The sequence below is a fragment of the Lepisma saccharinum genome, chromosome 8 (genome assembly GCF_977018435.1).
Source record: "Lepisma saccharinum chromosome 8, izLepSacc3.1, whole genome shotgun sequence".
Taxonomy (NCBI): domain Eukaryota; kingdom Metazoa; phylum Arthropoda; class Insecta; order Zygentoma; family Lepismatidae; genus Lepisma; species Lepisma saccharinum.
The window spans coordinates 90,598,739-90,619,692 of NC_139236.1; the positions used below are offsets into that span (position 1 = coordinate 90,598,739).

The window sequence follows — 20,954 nt, forward strand, 5'->3', positions numbered from 1 at the left end:
CTTTTTATCATCTTTCTTTGAGTGGCTTCTTTATCATCTTTCTTTGAGTGGCTTTCTTTGAGTGGCTGGTGACAAATAACTACTACCGTTCGCACTAGAGACGGAGTCTACAAGAGAGCATTAAGCAAAATTGTGCCTTTACCACATTGGGAAGAAGACGCTCCATGAGCTAAAGCATTGACAATGTATCCCCTAGTGTTAGGTTGGATGTGAACATTCCAACGGGGGGGAGTATGTTGGAGATTTATCTATAAAAGTAACCATGTTTATTCTTTCTTTATATATTTTATATTGCATATAGCTTCAATTGTTTATTTGTGTATTTCAAATGCCTTAAGTAACCTGCACTCCCATTGGCTAATTCAATCTTAGCGCGGTGTCTAGTTGCCGCCATTTTAGCGCGGTAGTTACTTCCAGCCAGTGTGCGTAGAGAGGCCACTCGGGACACAACCAGAAACCGTCGCGGACAATTATGGATACCGTAAGCCCAACGTGGCTACGTTTCCTTAGTGGCGCGTTGTTGTAACACCAGCTGCAACTTCGTGTAAACAGTTTTCCCTAGACAGGAGTGCATGGGAAGTGTAATCTAGTTTTCTAGTTTCATCCCTACAATTTCACTTACATTAAGATCCTACCGGTTTGGATCATCATTCATTTCTGGTCCTTCACAGCCGGACAGGTTCTACATTCAGTTTTGGTCCTGTACGGTCCGGAACGCATACATTTTTGGTCCTCCGCAGGCCGCGATCTCCTTTGTATTGAACATGAGGTACGTTACCATCAGTGATTTTAGTGACATTGTGTTGTGCAAACATTATTTTCAAGTACAGTAACTACAAGTTATTGAAAGCACTACGTCATTCGTTGTAGCGCACGAGATATTTTCCACGTGGCTGAAGGACACGCCCGGGACTTCCCCGAACGACAGGCTCTCGTTGTTCGCTTGTCAGTGACGTTTCACACTCCGCTCCCTTCGCCCCTCGCGCTGTACGAGGACTTTCGGTCGGCGACCAGTGACATGACGTCATACACCGGTGGTGTGTCCCTGAGTTATTTTTAGACTGCAGTTTTCTGTTCCTTCACGGGACTGGGTTTTTCGTTCGTTTTCGTGCGGGAACTCGTAGCGGAGAGAAACGTATCGCGGAGAGGTGCATAGCAGCCCACGCGTGCAGACGTGACATCACCATGGCGACCGTGCATCAGCTGTTCCAGTACTCGTCAGTGTCAACGACTACCTGCAGTGTTGCAGCCTAACCAGGATTTCAGATGCCCAGATGGTCCAGTGAATGCCAGATCGGTGAGTACAACAGTGTTTGGTTCAATATTTCCTTATTTTTTCCTTTCATTTCAATACGCATTGCTTGTCCCTCCCACCTTGAGGCATGGCAGACTTAGCACATCTTCTAAAGCAACGTGCCGCCTACAGGGGGCAAATAACGAGATTGCAGTCGTACATTAGCAGTGTTGAACCAGAGGCGCCGAACGTTCAACAGATCAAGGTTCGGCTGGAGCAACTGAACACATTATGGCCCAAGATAGAAGAAATTCAGGATTGCATTGCATTTGAAGCCACAGACGATGAACACACGGCAGTTCGAGAGACAATCGAACTTTCATATTTCGATCTCAAGTCGCAGATGCTAACATTAATTGAGGGAAATCATTCAAATACAGACGGCGCGGAAAATGAACACAGGGCTTCGTGCAAGTCTCAAGTCAAGTTGCCATTAATAGAGCTTCCGCATTTCAGTGGAAATTACACCCAATGGGTATCATTCAAAGACACATTTTCTTCGCTCATACATGATAATTCGGATATTTCAGATATTCAGAAATTCCAGTATTTACGTGTCGCACTGAAGGGTGAGGCATTGCAAATCATTGAAAAGATACCAATTACAGCATCCAACTACGGTGTAGCGTGGAAACAACTCCAAGAGCGTTTTGACAACAAGCGTTTCATAGCTGCTTCACACGTCAATGATATTTTGCATATAAAACCAGTGTCGAGAGAAAACGCAGAAGAGTTGCGAGCGTTCATAAACACAGCTATCAGTTCCATCTCAGCGTTAAAATTATTAGCAGGAGATAGTTCACTATCAGATATAGTGTTAGTTCAACATCTTACCTCTCAGCTTGATGCCACCACACGAAAAGCTTTTGAATTAGAAGTGAATGATTCTAAATTCACCACTCTTGACAGTTTGTTTCAATTTCTAGAGCACAGAACCAAAGCTTTAGAGAAATTCAAACCAATTTCCAATGAAAAATCAACATTCAAACCACAGTTTAGTGGCAACACCAAACAACAAAGTCACAAACCTGCGCATCCTTCCCCTTCAAGATCGTATGTTTCTACTGTATCTCCTTCATGCCTGTATTGCAAGGATACTATGAAGAATAATAAGCATCCGCTGTTTGCGTGCAGTTCTTTCAAAGCAGCTACTATAGCTCAGAAGTACAAATTTCTTCGAGAAAACCAGATCTGTTTCAATTGTCTTGGACAGTCAGATCACCAGGGATTTAGGTCAGCATGCAAGGCAGGATCTTGCAAGTATTGCGGCGAGAAACATAATTCCCTTCTTCATGAAGATAAGAGCAGCAGAGAACGTCAAACACAGAAGCAGCCCAGAAGTAAACCGGCAGTAGGCGATGATACTCGTTTTCAGGATAATGATGCCCAGACTAAAGCAACATATTGTTCTGTCAAGAACAGAGAAACTTTGCAAGTTCTCCTAGCCACAGCAGTCATAAAAATCAAGAACGCATACGGCGAGTGGCTCCCATGTCGTGCACTTTTGGATGGAGCCTCGCAGAGTAACATTATGACAGAGAACCTTGCTCAGCAGCTACGCATCAAGAAACAAAAACGCCGAATTCCAATCCAAGGGATAAATGAAGCTACAGTGCAAGCCTTTCACACCGTGGAGACGCAGATTAAATCCAGCATAAGTGGATTCACCATGGATGTATCTTGTTCCATCTTGCCAAACATCACAGGTTCGATGCCAGCGCAGAGGCTCGAAACTTCCACATGGGGAATTCCGAGTGACATACATTTAGCAGATCCTAGCTTCCATACACCTGGCAACATTGACCTACTTTTGTCTGCAGATGTGTTCTACACGATTCTCAAGCCAGAAAAACTTTCAAGAACAGGAAACTATCCAGCGTTGCAAAACACTGAGTTTGGATGGATTGTAGCAGGAAGGATTCCCAATGCACCATCTACGAACGGACCTACGAAGTCATTCTTTGTTCGCACAGAAGATACAGTCAATTTTCATTTACAGAGATTTTGGGATTTGGAGGAATTCCATGATAAGTTGCCTTCGCCAGAAGAAATCACCTGTGAAAAACATTTCCAGGAAACTACATCTCGTGATCGAGAAGGTCGATACACAGTCAAGCTACCCTTGAAGAAGGACAGATCCGTTCTTGGGGATTCTCTGCAAACAGCGATTTCACGATTTAACCAATTAGAAAGAAGACTTGATCGGAACATGGAATTGAAAAGAGAGTACACCGAATTCATGGTCGAGTACCAACAACTCAAACACATGCAACCAATTGGGACATTGGAAGATGTATCCAGAGACAAGGAGACAAGGTACTACATTCCACATCACTGTGTGATCAAGGAATCAAGCAAAACTACACGTTTAAGAGTGGTTTTTGATGGAAGCTCGCCCACAACTACGGGGGAATCGTTGAACAGTATAGAGATGATTGGTCCCACGATACAAGAAGAATTGTTTTCAATCCTGCTCAGATTTCGTAGTCACAAAATCGCACTGACTGCAGACACGGCTAAAATGTATAGGCAAATTAACATGCATTCAGAAGACAGACCACTTCAATGCATCTTATGGAGAGCATCACGTGACGAACCGATCCACGTTTACAGTTTGAACACAGTCACTTATGGATTAACTTCAAGTTCATTCTTGGCCACAAGATGCCTCAAGCAGTTGGCAGAAGATGAATCATCAAATTTCACAGTAGCTACTCATGTCTTGACACATGACTTCTACGTTGACGATTTTCTGGGAGGAAATCATTGCATTGAAGGTGCAATAAAGCTGCGTGAAAGTCTCACAGAATTACTCCAGAAGGGAGGATTCAATCTACGTAAATGGTGCTCCAATAGCAAGGCAGTGTTGCAATCTATTCCAGAAGAATTGAAGGCAGTACAGGATCTAGTGCAATTCGACACAGAAGGCACAAAAACATTGGGAATTTCATGGCGCCCATCCACGGACGAATTTCTCATGGACAGCAAGGTCGCCACAACAGTGGATGTAGGCTCGTTGAAGATCTTCTCAAAGCGCCAAGTTGCCAGCATAATTGCACAAGTGTTCGATCCAATCGGACTAATATCGCCAGTGGTGATAACATACAAGTCATTCCTGCAGCAGTTATGGCTCCGCAATGTAGGATGGGATGATCCGCTTCCTATAGATTTGCAGAAAACATGGCGTCGTCTTCATTCGCAGCTCACATGTATTAACGAAGTAAAAGTACCACGCTTCGTTTTGGCTCCAGGAGACATCCATAAAGTTCAAATTCACGGTTTCTCTGATGCATCAGAGAGAAACTATGGCAGTGTTCTCTTCGTAAGATCAATTGATTCAGAGGGTCACATAAGTGTGAACTTATTGTGTTCAAAGTCCAAGGTGGCTCCGGTGAAGAGAACCACTCTTCCACGTTTGGAATTATGTGCGGCAGTTCTACTAGCCAAACTGGTACACAAAGCATTGCCCATACTGCGTCTATGTATAGACACCATTCACCTATGGACCGACTCAAAAATCGTCCTAGCTTGGCTGGCGTCTCCAGCCAGTAAATGGAAACCTTTTGTTGCCAACCGAGTTGCTATGGTACAGGAACTCACACAACTCAGTGATTGGAAGCACGTTCCATCAAAAGACAATCCTGCAGATCTGATCTCACGAGGAGTCGATGCAAAAACTATCAGATCACTTCAGCTTTGGTGGCACGGGCCCACCTGGCTCCAAGAAGACGAGACACAGTGGCCATCATCCAGTTTAGCATTCCGTCCAGACGAGAGCACTATTCCAGAGCAGCGTAAGGTAGCAGCTACCACATTGGTCGCTCATGTAACAACTGAAGAAGAAATCGTATCTAGATATTCAAGTTTATCCAAGCTACTGAGAGTAGTGTCACTCTGCAAAAGGTTCATCAGCAATTGCAGAAACTCAAGAGAGAAAAGGAGTGAAGACCTTACCACCTTTGAAATTCAAGGCGCCACACTTGCCTGCATCAAGATAACACAACGTGCATTCTTCTCTCAGGAAATCAAAGATTTGTCTGACAAGCAGCAAGTACACAACAAAAGCATTTTGAGGAACCTTCATCCATTTCTCGACAATGAAAAAGTAATTCGTGTCGGAGGAAGATTGGAAAACAGTGAATTGGAGTTTCAAAGCAAACATCAAATTATTCTTCATCCGAAGAGCCATTTCGCGAAAATTCTGATAGCATCAGAACACAAGAGACTTATGCATGCTGGTCCACAGCTTCTCATATCATCACTTCGTGAGAAATACTGGATACCTCGCATACGACAGGTGGTCAAACAGATCATTCACCAGTGCAACATATGCTATCGTTTGAAGGCTTCAGCCGCCCAGCAGCTGATGGGGCAGTTACCCTCCAGTAGAGTGAGACCCAGCAAGGCATTCCATCACGTAGGCGTTGATTACGCAGGGCCATACCACATCAAGACCGGAGCCGCAAGAAGCAGATCCACAAGAAAATGCTACATTGCAGTTTTCACTTGTCTTGCCACAAGGGCAATTCATCTAGAGATTGTCTCAGACTTGACATCACAAGCCTTCATCGCAGCTCTACTACGCTTCACCGCGAGAAGAGGAAAGTGTGCAAGTATTTTTAGCGACAATGCTTCGACTTTCCATGGTGCTAAAAATGAATTGCAGGAATTACGTAAACTCTTTCAATTACAAGAGTTCAACAAGGACATCAACAGATTTGCAGCAGAAGAGAATTTCCAATGGAAGTATTCTCCACCACGCAGTCCATCATTTGGCGGGATTTTTGAAAGTGCAGTGAAGTCTATGAAATACCATCTCCGCAGAGTAGCAGGAAACGCCGTGCTAACATACGAAGAACTAGTAACTCTGCTATGCCAAATAGAGGCCTGCCTCAACTCCCGTCCTCTTTCCACACTCCCTGATTCTCATGATGAATTCAGCTACATTACCCCTGGTCATTTTTTTATTGGAGGTCCTCTAACCTCATTTCCTGAACCAAACATTACAGATCTGGCTGCCAACAGATTATCCAGATGGCAGCGCATACAGCAGTTCCAGCAGCGAGTGTGGAGGAAGTGGTCTCAGGACTATCTGCATAGTCTGCAGCAGCGACAGAAATGGACAGCCGTTCAGTCGAATTTGAAGCCTGGCACACCAGTGCTATTGAAGGAGGACAATCTTCCACCACTCTCGTGGAGAGTCGGCGTCATCCAAGAAGTGTTTCCGGGAAGGGATAACCTAGTGCGCGTAGTCACCGTTCGCACTAGAGACGGAGTCTACAAGAGAGCATTAAGCAAAATTGTGCCTTTACCACATTGGGAAGAAGACGCTCCATGAGCTAAAGCATTGACAATGTATCCCCTAGTGTTAGGTTGGATGTGAACATTCCAACGGGGGGGAGTATGTTGGAGATTTATCTATAAAAGTAACCATGTTTATTCTTTCTTTATATATTTTATATTGCATATAGCTTCAATTGTTTATTTGTGTATTTCAAATGCCTTAAGTAACCTGCACTCCCATTGGCTAATTCAATCTTAGCGCGGTGTCTAGTTGCCGCCATTTTAGCGCGGTAGTTACTTCCAGCCAGTGTGCGTAGAGAGGCCACTCGGGACACAACCAGAAACCGTCGCGGACAATTATGGATACCGTAAGCCCAACGTGGCTACGTTTCCTTAGTGGCGCGTTGTTGTAACACCAGCTGCAACTTCGTGTAAACAGTTTTCCCTAGACAGGAGTGCATGGGAAGTGTAATCAAGTGTTATGTGCGTATACCTTATAATACATAGTTATAGTTATCAGTGTGTGTGCCTGTGTTTTCTTTACAACTCCCAAGAGGATCGCGGTGAACTTTGCCCTGTAGCGACACAATCCATACCAGAGAGATGTAAGTGGTACCTACAATTTCACTTACATTAAGATCCTACCGGTTTGGATCATCATTCATTTCTGGTCCTTCACAGCCGGACAGGTTCTACATTCAGTTTTGGTCCTGTACGGTCCGGAACGCATTCAGCAGTCTTACAGCAGATTCAGTCCCCAATAGCCTATTTCACCATAAGATGGACTAAACCTTCAGATTGTCACAGTCCATTTTCATAATTTCGACGATCTGAAGAAAATTTATTCTCATTACTTAAACCATTGTACGTATACGAAAATTATTTAGTTTTCTTGCACGTTAAACTGGCTATCTTTCTGTTGTGAGAAATTAAGTTTGCCTGTTGTGTATATTTGTAACACGGAAAATACTTAAGTGTATTATCGCACCACGTCAAATTGGGAAATAAACCAGGATCACAAACTCTTTATCTAGCACATGCAATTCGTTCGTGTGAGAAGAAACTAGCGACACCTACCGAGCTGTTCCAAATCACACTGTTGTTGTTGTTACGTACGTGTTCTTATAGAATCCCACTAACCAATCACGTTTAACCTTATTCACAAACCGTATTCTCTCTTAATCATGTTAATAAATGTCAAAATATATACATTTTTTAACTCAGTTTAACTGGATGTTAGTGTCAAGTAATTACATAAGATTCATTTGATCGATGTCCCTGCCATCTAGTGGAGCGTTCGAAACGAGACTTTTTGCCAAGAATCTTGAGTTTTATATCCATCATAATACAGCTTAAACTTTATCCCGCTGTTGACGAAATACGGTCCTTTTTCAATCAACGGGGAAACGAACGAGTAAAACACAAGATTGCGAACGTGTTGAACCCGGAAACTTTGAAATACCAGTCATTCACCTTGCTCAATAGCCTTTACGATATCTGCACAGCAATAACCATAGCCTCAAATGTCCCGGAGAGAACTAGCGAGTTTAACTGTACAGTTCTTCGCTAATGACAGATCTGGAAACGGGTAGATATAATGCACCCTTGTGGCGAGAATTTGTGTGCAAGGGCCAAGGACGTGGTGCGAGAAAAAAACTTACCGTTACCCGAGGTAATCGTTAGCAACGCTCTGTAACCAATTACAACACTCCTTTGTGCCTGTTTGTGCGAGCCTATTGTGCGTAATAGATGGTAATTAATAATTGTTTCTTTCACGTCTTTAAAACAGAGTCAACATCTCAGGCGTTATTTTTCGTTTTAATGTTCGACGTTTATGTTTTTTTGCTTCGAGTCCATTAGCAACTCGTCTTCTTTTCTCACCTGTTTATACAGGCAGTGTAGCCAGCTCAGGTACAAAAAAATGTATGTGCAGCTTTTATACTTCAGCGAAACAGGTTCAATGTGCGGTTGTTGAAAAGCAACACGCTCGAGGTACAGTGGGATCCATGAGTATTACCGTGCAAATTGTCCACCACCATGTTCGTGCACTTTATTTTACCCAATAAGAGCTTCAAGAATTAAAAAGAAAAAAATTCGAAACAAGCTGTTGACAACTTGTGCACCAGCATACATAAAATCCATCGCTTAAAAACGCATAGTATGTAAGAGAAAAATTAATGAAAACAGTAATGGACAATTTGCCGAGCAATACTAGTGGAACCCACTGTACGTAAGCTTCACATTTCAAATTAATCGAAGAATGTTCGCACAAAAGTCGTACTTGTACAGGCAACAGCAAACTGTGGGCATAGTGATGGACAATTTGCATATGAATAAATGTGACAAAGCACTTCTGCTCCAGTATAAATACATTCTAGGTGTTGTTAAGAAATTAATGGTGAGAGAAAAGGAATGAATGAAAATTGTGATGGACAATTTGCCGTAGCCGACTCTGCATGAGCACGCATTATTATTAGTTTTTTTCTTACCGCAAGATGGCAACATGAATGTCAAGTAAGCACATACATGGCTAGAAAATTAGTACAAATGCCAGAGAAGTGGAGAGGAACGCAATTTGACAAATGCGTTCCGGGCTTGAAAATTTTCAGCGTATTGCCACGGTATTGTGTTGTGACGTAGGTTCGAAAGTAGGTAGGTATCCTTTTGGATGTCGGTGTAGAACAATTAGGTTTCAGAACTTAAATTCAGTCGCCAAAATCTGATCCAACAAGAAGTCAAAATCTAACCGTTGATTGATTTGGTTTATTTTACTTCACTATTTGCCACTTTTGGCTAATCCCGAAGAAGAGGATGAGTGATGATATGATGAATGGACACTCCCCCCGAAGAACATGCATGTCAAGGTCGGGATTCGAACGCAGGACCCCTGGCGTCGGAGCGCGGTGTGCTAACCACTCCGCCACGGAGGCTGGTTGTTCACATTCATGCATCGAGATATATCCATAGGCGTCTTTAGCGAGGCGGGGTGACGTGTCCCCTTCAATAATTCATAAAATCTATTGTCTACATGGAAGATAGTTATGTGCTATACTGATAGATAACGAGGCGTCTGCTTTTCACAAATTTGCCATTTTGTTTGGCCTTGCCCTGTAGGAGAAGTGAATGCTAACTGATTTCCACACAGGAACATGTGATTGGGAAACCACAAGAGTGACAAGCCGTTGCTAAGATTTAAGTCGACAAGCGAGTTGGCAGACACGAGTAAAAAGCGACTTCGCAGGTTTCGTGTAGATATAAAATGTTGAGCAGGCGTCGAGCGTTTGATCAATTGCTCTCCCAGCCTCTGTGCCCTTGTACAAGAACGTTAAGAAACTGGGAGGAGAGGGGTTAATGAAAAATGTACCTGTTCGCGCTTGTTTCAACCGCTGTCGCAGCGCAGGAAGAAAACCAGTTTTCGCGCCTTCTGTCGTCAGTCTGTGCTACTATTTATTCGCTCTTGCGTCAAATTGAGCTGGTTTTCTGTCGCCTACTTCTTTTTTTCCTCTGTCCGTTTCCTCGCGTGTAATGTCATGTATCGGATGGACGGAATGAGGGCGTTGTTGCAAACAAGTGACAGTCGAGCCTGTTATTCGCAAACATGGTGTCACATTGCGCATACGAATGTCTGCTTTAGAACGTTACCTGTCGCGCATGCGCACTAGATATGGGTGTCATTTGCTGTGTTTATTAATGTCATTACATCGCACTGTCATTATTCTAATGCCTTTTTGTGCTGGACCTTCCATGCAGATAGCTTAGTACAAGTCTTTCCCGTCGGATGACACTAGTGGCGCGTATTGCATATTAATGTTATTTAGTGTACATGAAATAAGACCCACATTTAACTTCGTAAGAATTATATTTAGCATTATTATTACCTGTTCTATAAAGGAGAAATACGCATGTGAGAACGTTTTAGGATTCGGTTTTACTTACACTACTTCTAGAATGCCAATTACATTTGACTGTCATATACAAGAAAGTAGCAAATAGGTGATCGACACGCCAGTCCAACTGCCAGAACAACTCCAAGATGGATGTTAGAAGGAGGTTCACACCGACATGAACGAATTTTCATTAATTCGCATAGACGGCCCTTCTAAGGACCACCGCTTCAGCCAAAACTTCACGCGACATTGCTGAAGTCATCCGCACCTCTCACTAGAAAGCTCGCCGCACCAGGAAAAGAGAACAGACTGTCAACCGAAATTCCCGAAATAAATTTGTCCAGGTAAACTTGATCTTGGACAAGCTGAACTGCACACCGTTATATTCTCCTAAATAGAACGGCTGGAGAATTTAAAGGGGGGGGGGGACCCCCGAAGTAAACCCGCCTTCTCCCGCATACATTCGAGCGTATGCGCTTATTGTCCTGGTTCCTAAAAATATACCAGGACGTCATTTGCTCCGAAATTAACGGTTCCTCCGACTTTATTTTCTCAATTTATTACAATTTGATTGCATTTTATAATAGGTACAATAATAAATTACGATGCTATACATATATTATGTTATATATATAACATAATTGGTGTATACAATACATTATGTGATATAATGTCTGTTCTGGAATCCAGAACAGAGGACATGATCCTCGTGAGTGACATTACAGTATATGTACATTTTTAACCATTAGTGTGTAGTGTAAATATAACATTTTCCATTATTGTACGGTTTCTGATTTCGACTCTTGTATATTTATATGGTACAACAGTATTAATAACTAGACCTCGGGATATTTAGGTTCTAAAAAGTGTACTTTTAGGTTACTAAAATAGGCTCTAAAAATCTTAAATTAGGCTCGAAAAATCTCGAAGTAGGTTAAAAAAAAAAAAAAATAGTTCAAAATTCCTGAAAATGCTGATTTGGTATAGTCACTGGCAATGAAAATGGGATACCTATATCCTGAGACACGCACTATCTTGCATAACGTTATGTGTGTTGCCTAACCCTACGGCGATGGCAGAACTTACCATTGGAAATTTGCTATTAAAATCCACTCTTCGCCGTATAGTTAGGCAACAATCGTTTTTCATGTTATCCACAATCGAACTCCGCAATTTTTGTCTGCGAGGATCATCTTATATGCTGAAAATAATCTTTCAACAGAAACATAGTGAGTGGTGCAAACGTCAATGCTGAAATGTTAGTTTGCAAGGCGTGCATGCCACAAAGCACCGAAGTGACGCGAAAGTGAGCAAGACCACTTTGGATTGTACAGGTAACAGAGGCACCAAACATTTTGCTCTGTTTAGAGCTTTGAGAAATCACCATGGACTTGGAGGAAGGGAAATCGACAGAGAGTATGTTTCAAACACGTTCGTCATTGAATTCTTTCGTGACCGAACAAAGCAAATGCCTCTGTGACACATATAAAAACCTAAAAAATAGGGGTTTGATTTAGGCGCATAAACCTAACAAGCAAAACAGGTTTTTTAGAGACTATAAAACTTCATCAGTCTTGGCGTTTTTAAACGAAACGCTGACATAGCTTATTATTTCTTATATATCTGTAAAGGAAAAAAATAGGTCAAAACCTAAAATCTGAGGTTTATTAACATTTTCAATAACCTTTCTCGGGCAGTGAGACAGGCATGCATAATCTCGGAGTCACAGCGGATTCCGTTCTGGCTGGAGAATGTTAAACATCAATTGGATGAAGATTAGCCACGTCTACTTGACACTAGGTGTAGTAGCAGTGGCGTGCCCAAGGGGGGTTGGTGGGGGTTATAACCCATCCTTTGGGCCCAGAATTCCTAAAAAAAAAAAAAAAAAAATAACGTCAAAGGTAGGAAAATTTGACAAAATGAGGGCTGACTACCAAGCAAAAGTATACATAACCCCTCCCCTTCGAAAATCCTGGGCACGCCACTGTGTAGTAGTCCTGACCAGTGTCAGGCTGTTGCAAGGATATTGCGTTCAACCAAGCAGACGCAGAACGTGGTGCAAGCGGTGCAGGTGCAAACGCTATGTGACACTAAATCAACGACTCTGTGTTCCACTAGACACGTGAAAAGCGGGAAATGAAACAGTATTTCAAAATGCAGGATAGTATGACATCTTGGATTTGAAGAAATAATGAAAACAATAAGCTAAGAAGAGAAAAGTAAAACCACGTTGATAACTGAGGACAGAGTGCATCAATCAGATCGCTAAAGATAAATTGCGACAGCTACAGAGAAATGAAGACAGAGACAAATGCCAAAATGTAACAAAGCAGGAAGAACATAATATATAAATCAGTACTACAACCTGTCTTCTGTAAAAACGAAGACACGGAAACGAGAAAGAAAGAAGAAATATGAAGCGAGCAGGGGAATATGCGAAGATAAAACATTGAGCAAACCAAGGTTGAGCACTCAAGAAGAATGCCAACCCCCAACTGTTTACGATCGAACTGTATATCGCTTTGTAAAAGAAACTCTGGGTCAATTGATTGTGAAGAAACTCCGAACGAATGCATTCAGCATTTACCATTGCACAGCCTTTTGTCTCCTGCAACCCTGCAGCTGTTTCAGTGCTTTTTTTCTCACGGCCGAACCCAGTGATTTACAAGGCACGCTGGATCCTGACAGTTTTACAAGGGGGGTAAATGTGAGACCGTGTCCCGATCTGGTTTCGGGTCACGTGGCAGTGCCGTAAACCGCCTCACAATAACCGTTAAATTGAGTTAGCAGGTCCCTGCTGACCCGGGTGTCGAATTCGCGTGAAAATAGAATCCACCAATTTTTCACAGAATGCGGAGTTGCGAAAAGAAGTTCCATAAAAATTATCCTCGACTTTTCCGCAAGGTGCTGAAGTAAGGTGAGATTTTTAGAGGTGAGACCGTCGAAAACATTGAGCGAATATCGTTGGGTGACGTCACGTGGAGGAGTATGATTTTTCTGAAGAAAAATAGTGTTATTATAATTGTAAAAGTTTCAAAAGTGCATTTTCTTTCAAAGACAAACTAAAACAACTACCTGAAGTGGATGATGCCGGTGTAGAAATCTTGTGAAGAGTAACATTTATATTTTCTAGAGTGCAACTATCATGCTCCTAAAACTAGCACTCGCCTGTCAAAAAGTAAGTCGTAAAATCTCTCTTCGACAAAAACCGCTTAACATGCTACGGGTTTTTATGCAGATTGATTAGAATTGAATGAATCAACAGAAGACGGACAAAAATGTGCCCGTAGCCGAGTATGGACCCGAGACCTTTGTTTACAGGTAGACATGGTACGTACAGAGATTAGCACGGCCCTGCCGCGCCCATGTGTGTCACTTACGAAACTATGACCTGAAGGACCGCAATAAGTATTGCTTAGTTTCACTCTAATTGTCTTCTATTATTATAGATATTCGTCAAGGCCACCCATTGATTGATTCATTGATTTAGTTTATTTTACTTCGCGTTTTGTGCCTCTTGGCTAATTTGCGAAGATGGGGATGAGTGATGAAATTATGAAATTGATGAATGGACATTCACAAACAACCAAGCCCGACCGGGATTCGAACCCGGGACCCTTGGCGTCGCAGCGCGATGTGCTAACCACTCGGCCAAAGGGTCGGGCTAGGCCACCCATTGGAAAAGTCCACTAATGTATAAATATATTCTCAAGTCAGAACTTCTAACACAACCTTTGAAACTCAATAATGATTTGTTCACACAGATTAGTCTCTCTACTGATAGTTCATACATTTTAAGTCCACTAAAATGTTATCAAGTTATTAGTATGTGCTTTAACTCTAATACATTCAACTGTTCGTTCGTTCAGCATGTAATGGATTAAGAAAAACGAACTCCATCTATTATTAGTTTTTATTTATAAGATCTTTGGAGTTTCGTCTCGAGTTTCAGATGCCTGTCTCGCTTTCGATCTCGTCTTGATCACCATCTCAGTTGACCATTTTACTTTGGTGTAGAAGCCATGGAGAAGCGAATGTTGATTTTTTTGATAAAGTTCAAATTTCCACCACCAGGTGGAAATGTGGCGCTGAAATAACCAGAAATGGTAAATTATTAACTTTATTTTTAGTTTATGTTGGTACAGTATTGTTGAATATACGCCATGTCAATGTGTAGCGTAAGACAGCGTTATCAATGGTCGCACGAAGCGTTTTCCGGGATGATGTTCACTGTGCACCAGATTTCAGTGCCACATTTCCACCTGGTGGTAAAAATTTGAACTTTTTTAAAAATCAACATTTGCTTCACCGTGGTCTTCATAAATTTAATACCAAGTATCACCTCAATCCGATGCTTGGAACAGACTCCAGAGGCCTGGTGTATGCGTTAACCACGCAAAATGAGTAGAGAAACACTATGTTTACAAACGACGAACAGTGATCCAAGTTTGGTTTAGACGTATACCAACTATACATCCTATATTGTGTCATTCTATGCAGGAGCCTTACTGAATATAAGTAAAACTACTATATTCGGGAAACGTTCTATACATTGTATACATTTGTACTGAACAGACGTAAAACTACTGCATCCGAGAAAACTTTTACAAAACTATATGCAGCCGTAAAGTTTATAACAGAAGATTGTGAAACCAATTCTCTTCTGCTCATCTTTTATAGGGCATTGCTCTAGGTGTCTGCATCTAGCGGCAAGGCGAGAAAGCTCGACAGGTTCCCTGTACACGTTTACTTTTGTGGAACGCTGTAAAAAGACCCCTCTTTTTTCTTCAAGGAAACCCATCCCGTGAAGAATGCACGTTTGTCTACCTCCAAACATGAAGAGGACCAACAATGCCCAGCAGCCGGAAGGCGCGATCACGTGACACCAGTGTTTGTTTAACGTTTGGGTCTACCTGTCAAACGGGTGAATCAGCGCCTCTCACGGCAGCCTCTTGTACTACTGAACAGACGAGGTGCCAGGAATATGGAAGAGGAGGTGTAAAATCCACCAAGTATTTGGTTTGGGGGGGGAAGGAGAGGGGGATGCAGTGTTGTCTTTTCAGGGAAGGAAATTTTTTCCGCACGAAGACGGGGAAAAAGGGATTTTTTTTTAATTCACTGAGTCAACATGATTCGATCAGTGTTGCCAAGTTGGCCCTTTTGGGGCCAGAACTGGCCCTTTTGAGTGCGTACTCAGCCCCAAAATTCAGCAAAAGCCCCAAGGGGCTTTTTAGCCCTACAGAGAGAAATCTGGCTACAAATCTAGCCCTTTCAGTAATGAAATGTTTTTTGGTATTTTCAGTAAAGTAAACTCATATTTTCAGCTTAATAAGAACCATTGCAACACGCAAAGAAGAATTCACGTAACCGATCCCCCTCTGCACCTGCAAGCTCGTCCTGCGACCCCTCCTGGGGAGCAGGTAGCAAGCAAGTGCACATTGTCACTTTATCCCCTTGTTTCTGGTTTTGGTATGCTGTGTAGCCCGAGGCGAATTACGGATAGCGTCGATACCAGGAAATGCGAATCTTTGTTCAGTTGCATTGCATCTGGTCCTTGAAAGTTCACAGAAATGTGGTGCGGAATCGACGAATCGTTCGTAACAGTGAGGCTGGCTAGAGTCTAGTTTACGTCTTCTTGCGCATTCCTTCTTGCCCGTTTACAAAACTGTGCTAGCAGACAGCCGGCGCTCCGGCCTCCGTAGGGTAAGTAAGTTTTTCTTTTTACACTTTCTGTCACTAACCATTCACGGGAACGAGGTATGCTTACGAGGTTAGGTTAGGCCTGTTAGGTTAGGTTCCATTAGCACTCATTTCACCCCTAAATATGTGCTTCATCATCGAAAAATGTCCTCAGTACCTTCAATCACGCATATCCGGACAACATCGGTTTTTCTCGATTTTCTCCCCCAGGAAATTTTTCCTCGCCTTGGGATTTAGTTTGTTGAATTACTTATACAATAACCTTTCCAACGATATATCACACGTATTCCTTATGAAAAGGACGTAAACTAGACTCTTACCGTGAGTCTCGACCAGAGACTAGTTCGTGTGTGCTTGAGTTTCAGAAATTTTGCACCAAAACACCCAAGAATTAAGAACCAGATTTTTTTTTTCAGTACGCAGCCGCAACTTTGTAAATCTAGCCCCTTGGATGTGAATTTTAGCCCCATTTTGGGTGCGATTTAGCCCGTTTTTCTCTTGTGCTGTTGGCAACACTGGATTCGATACTCTCATTTGTAGTTGCTGGTTGCACCAAAAGTGGATGTGCTTTGAGGGAGGGGGGCGAATACGTGTTTTAAGTTGCATTGAACACGTCAGAATCGTGTAGATAATTTCATAGTGACAAAAGTACAAAACTTCCGTAAAACTATAAAATTGTTGCGAGTAGAGGGACACGTTCCAGCACCCCCGCAATGCCAGAGTGGGGAGGATGTTGACCCTCCCGATTGACCCGCAACCACTGTCGTACGCAGGGGAAGTTGAGGGGGCAACAGCCCCTCCAATCATTAACAAAAAATCAAGGTTTTCTAATGAAACCTGTAAAGGACTCGGGGGGGGGGACAAGTTTGTAACTGAAAACCCCCTGAAAATGACCCCCGATTGCGAGTTTTGTCTTTGGACAACTTATAAACCGAAGGATATAAAATTTTAGTTATGAAATATTCCTTTGTGTATTCCCCACAGAACGCAGCGGCGTTTGGGTTCCAAAAATAGCGGGGGGGGGGGGGCAAGGACAGTTTACTTTTCATGGTACATAAGGTCTAGCATAGTTACAATTCGTGGTGTGAAAACCAGAGGTACGTAACTCCAATTTATCAAATTTGCAGGAGAGAAAATATTTTTTTCTTAGGAATATGCCTGGCTCTTAAAAAAGAGTAATTTAATTAGAGATACACGTTACTCCCCCTTAGTGCTAAGGATTAGAAATGGAGATATGTCGACCTTTGGACCAAAGCCTGGTTGCCAACTCCAGAATCAACGCCTTCTTATTGAAAAGAGTAATTCCATGGATTTTCCTACTGTATTTTAATCTCTAGGTTTCATGCTTCGAAGATAACCTAGATCGATTGGTTGATTTGGTTTATTTACTTCGTTTTCCAGACACATTTGGCTAATCGCGAAGATGAGGATGCGTGATGATATATGATGGGAGAGACATTTTAAAAAAAACACCCACACCCAGGTCGGGATTCGAACCCGGGCGTCGGTGTTCTCTGTAAGTGCAATGAACGCTCCTGGTAATATTAATAAGCACACAAGGTGATGAAAGAAACGGGTGGAAAACGTATTTAAAATAGTACAGTCACGTTTAGACACACGGGCCCAAATTGTCCAGTACTTATTTCCCTCGCGTTGACATCGTGCTGGTTTCGAATAATTTGACACAGTCAACTCAATTCGACAAAGGGAAAATTTGAAGGTATTTTTTGTTTACAAGAGGGATTTTTTTAAACAACGGGGATGGCAACACTGAAAGAGGGCATAGTGAGAAGTGGAAATACAAGCAACCCGTCCGGACACCTGTCGTGTGAGTAATTTCGAAAATAAGCAAAACGAGAACCTGTCCTACCCTGTCAAATCGATTGAAAACGGTGCTCTTTCCTTTTTGAAATACGGCTGTGTACCCAAGGACACCTTTTCTAGGAACCAGAGAAGAAGAAGATAAAGGATCATCGTTTGGTTTCCGTAAGCTTCCCATTCTCAACAAAGATCTTCAGGGATGACTTGCTTTTTTTGTGGTGTTTGGGTGAAAGGCAGGTCGAATCACACTGTTCCCTTTATCACGTCTTCAACTCTTGAGGCTCGTCAACAGATGTCGTTCCATCGCAAAGAAGTCCTTTGCTCGGCTTTCGTGCAATGAACTCGGAATTTTCAGTGTATTCTGTGCTACTGAAGTATTTTTCAATGGAGTCTAAAATCACCATAAATAGATACACAATACCGTCGTGGTCTCTAAATCAAAATATGGTGAAATGCAATACCCGTTTATATTAGAAATAATTGCGCGAATATTCCGACCATTCAAATCTACATTTTACATTAACGTACTGTTAGCACTGTTGTGTTAGCTTTTATTTTACTTGACTACCCCCACCCCCACCCCACATGATCATCTGCTGGAATGGAATGTATAGTGCGGCGCATAAATATTGCCAGACAAATTGTCCACCAGGATGAACCTAAAACACCAGCCGAAGCACACTTGGGAGCAAGACATTATTTCTAGAAATACTTATGCATCCCACTGTACATACTGTATTTGTATCAGTGATGTGCGTCTACGCGTAAACAACGATAGTCTACATTCTACACGTAGATTACGTAATCTATGTAAACAACATGGCGAAAAGGGATAACTTAGCAAAGTGCGCCGTGGAATAAAAAGAATATTATACTGCCTATCAGTTGCTGATGTGTGAGAAGAACTTTTCATACTCTTTCCTCCAAATTCGAACAATTACTCACCTAGGAAAAAAACCTAACATAGGAAATATTCTAGTGTTTTATGGGGAAAAGACCACTATTGCCACACGACTGCCATCTGTTGTTGTTTTTTGCATACTATTTATCTTATTCCATAGTTGATGAGAGAAGAGACGAGAAATTTTGTTGTAAATAGGATTCTTTTCAGTTTGTTGGGAACCAATATAGTTGAAAATGTCACTTTCCTTTCATGAAACCCTTGAAAATTAATTTTAATGCACTTTAGATTGTCTACGTAGTCTATGTAAACTACAATCCAATGTAATCTACGCGTAGATTACGTGAGACAACGCATGTAGACGTAAACTTATAGTCTACGGCACATCACTGATTTGTATATACATATTTTCTAATTTTAAGTGTTATTTGTTGTCTCTATGGTAATTGCGACGTTGAGGATGGATAGTGAATAGATTAATTCCTGTAACTTAATAGACTCGTGCAGAAAAACGCCAAGTATCCCTTATCGCACAACGCGAGGACAACCTTGCATTCTGACGTCACCGGGGAATGATTTCATTGTTACGCTAAATGCCTAAGTTGTTAGGCCAGTTTTCTTAGCATAAATAATACATTTGCAGTGTATTTATACTAAGAGAACCAAACCTAACAACGTCTCGTCTGACGTCAGAATGCAAGGTTGTCCTCGCGTTGTGCGATAAGGGATACCAAGAAAACGCCTACTCCTAGACAAAGATTCGAATCAAGAACTTTCGGCGGCTGTTTCACGAGACGATTACTCAGCGCGCTCTACCAGCAAGGCAATTATCATTATTATTATTTTTAAGAGTTGCTGCTGTAGGGAAAGTGCTGGTGCAGAGATTGTCAAGTGTTTCTTAGTCTTTTTTCCTTCAATTCTTAATCCTCTTGCGGGAATTTGCATCTTTTACTTTAAAAATTTTATATCACCCTATGATTGCAATGCTTTTGACTCATGAATATGTTTTGTATTTTCCAGTTGCCATATGTGATCTCATTCGACGTGTCGAACCGCGAAGCCCTCGCTACCCCTCAGCTGAACATATCGACTGTCGGAAGCATCCCCACGCACCCCCAGACCTTCAGGGTGACGTTGCCCTGCAAAGGAACCGTCGACGCAGAGGTGACTGTGTCGCTAAGCATCAACATCACCCTCCATGAGGCCACAAAGAACATCACAGCGCTCAAGCTGAAACGACTGAAAATATGCCTTTTAGGTAGGTGTCGCACTCTAATCAAGGTTACATATACAGGTGGGTTCATCATGGAGAGTGAATAATCATTGGCTGAGAAGAAGTGACGTCACGTACAGTAGGCGAATTTGTGTGAAACACGGCAAACTGTTTATGAAACTCTGTACTGGTGTTGTTAGTAAGGAAAAAAGAGCATCCAATTAATATTTGTGACACGTTTAACGTGAAAAATCATCTGCATTAACATAAATACTACAAAGAGAACGTATTTCTAGCACGTCTCATCCATATTCATTTGATGCAAGGACTGAACGAACCCTCCAATGTCATGGTTTTTTTTTTAAGTGTTCCACATATTCTTCTCGTATGTGCCGATTTTACTATCGTCAGACAAACTTTTAACCTTGGGAGATGACGAGAGTGTTTTAACAAATGTTTTTAGCTTTTAAACTGTCTCCGAGCCTTACCTTTTTGTGTTACAGTTTTTTTAGTACTTTTATGTTGATTATACAATTAGTGCCAAATGTTTACTAAACCAATGGAAATGGCCTCGGTCCGAAAAACTCCCCTTATATGTACGGTCATGTCAATTATGTACCGTCATGTCAATAAGCCTAGTGCCATAATTTATTGCTTACTATATAATTTCAGTGGTTCATATCAACGTTTAAAGGTTAAAAAAAGGTATTTACATCTTAAATTGTTTTGGTATCCGGCCATTGACTTTTAAAAAAAAATGAATACCCGGCCGATGTCTCGCGAAAGTTGAGAACCACTGCTGTAGGTGGCAGCAGCTGCCGATTTGAATAGAGACTACATCTCTCTGGTCAAAGA

General features: G+C 42.0%; 2 protein-coding genes across 2 annotated transcripts in view; one reads left to right on the plus strand and one right to left on the minus strand.

Moving 5' to 3' along the window:
• The window catches only part of LOC145991894 (uncharacterized), a 499,455-nt gene that overhangs the window by 219,504 nt on the left and 258,997 nt on the right, over nucleotides 1-20,954 (minus strand). The gene's annotated exons all lie outside the window — the stretch shown is intronic.
• dnt (tyrosine-protein kinase Dnt) overlaps nucleotides 1-20,954 on the plus strand; it is a 150,281-nt gene that overhangs the window by 92,294 nt on the left and 37,033 nt on the right. The window contains exon 3 of the mRNA XM_083127283.1: nucleotides 19,907-20,144. Coding sequence (XP_082983409.1) covers nucleotides 19,907-20,144 — 238 coding nt within the window. The remainder of the gene's footprint in view (nucleotides 1-19,906; nucleotides 20,145-20,954) is intronic.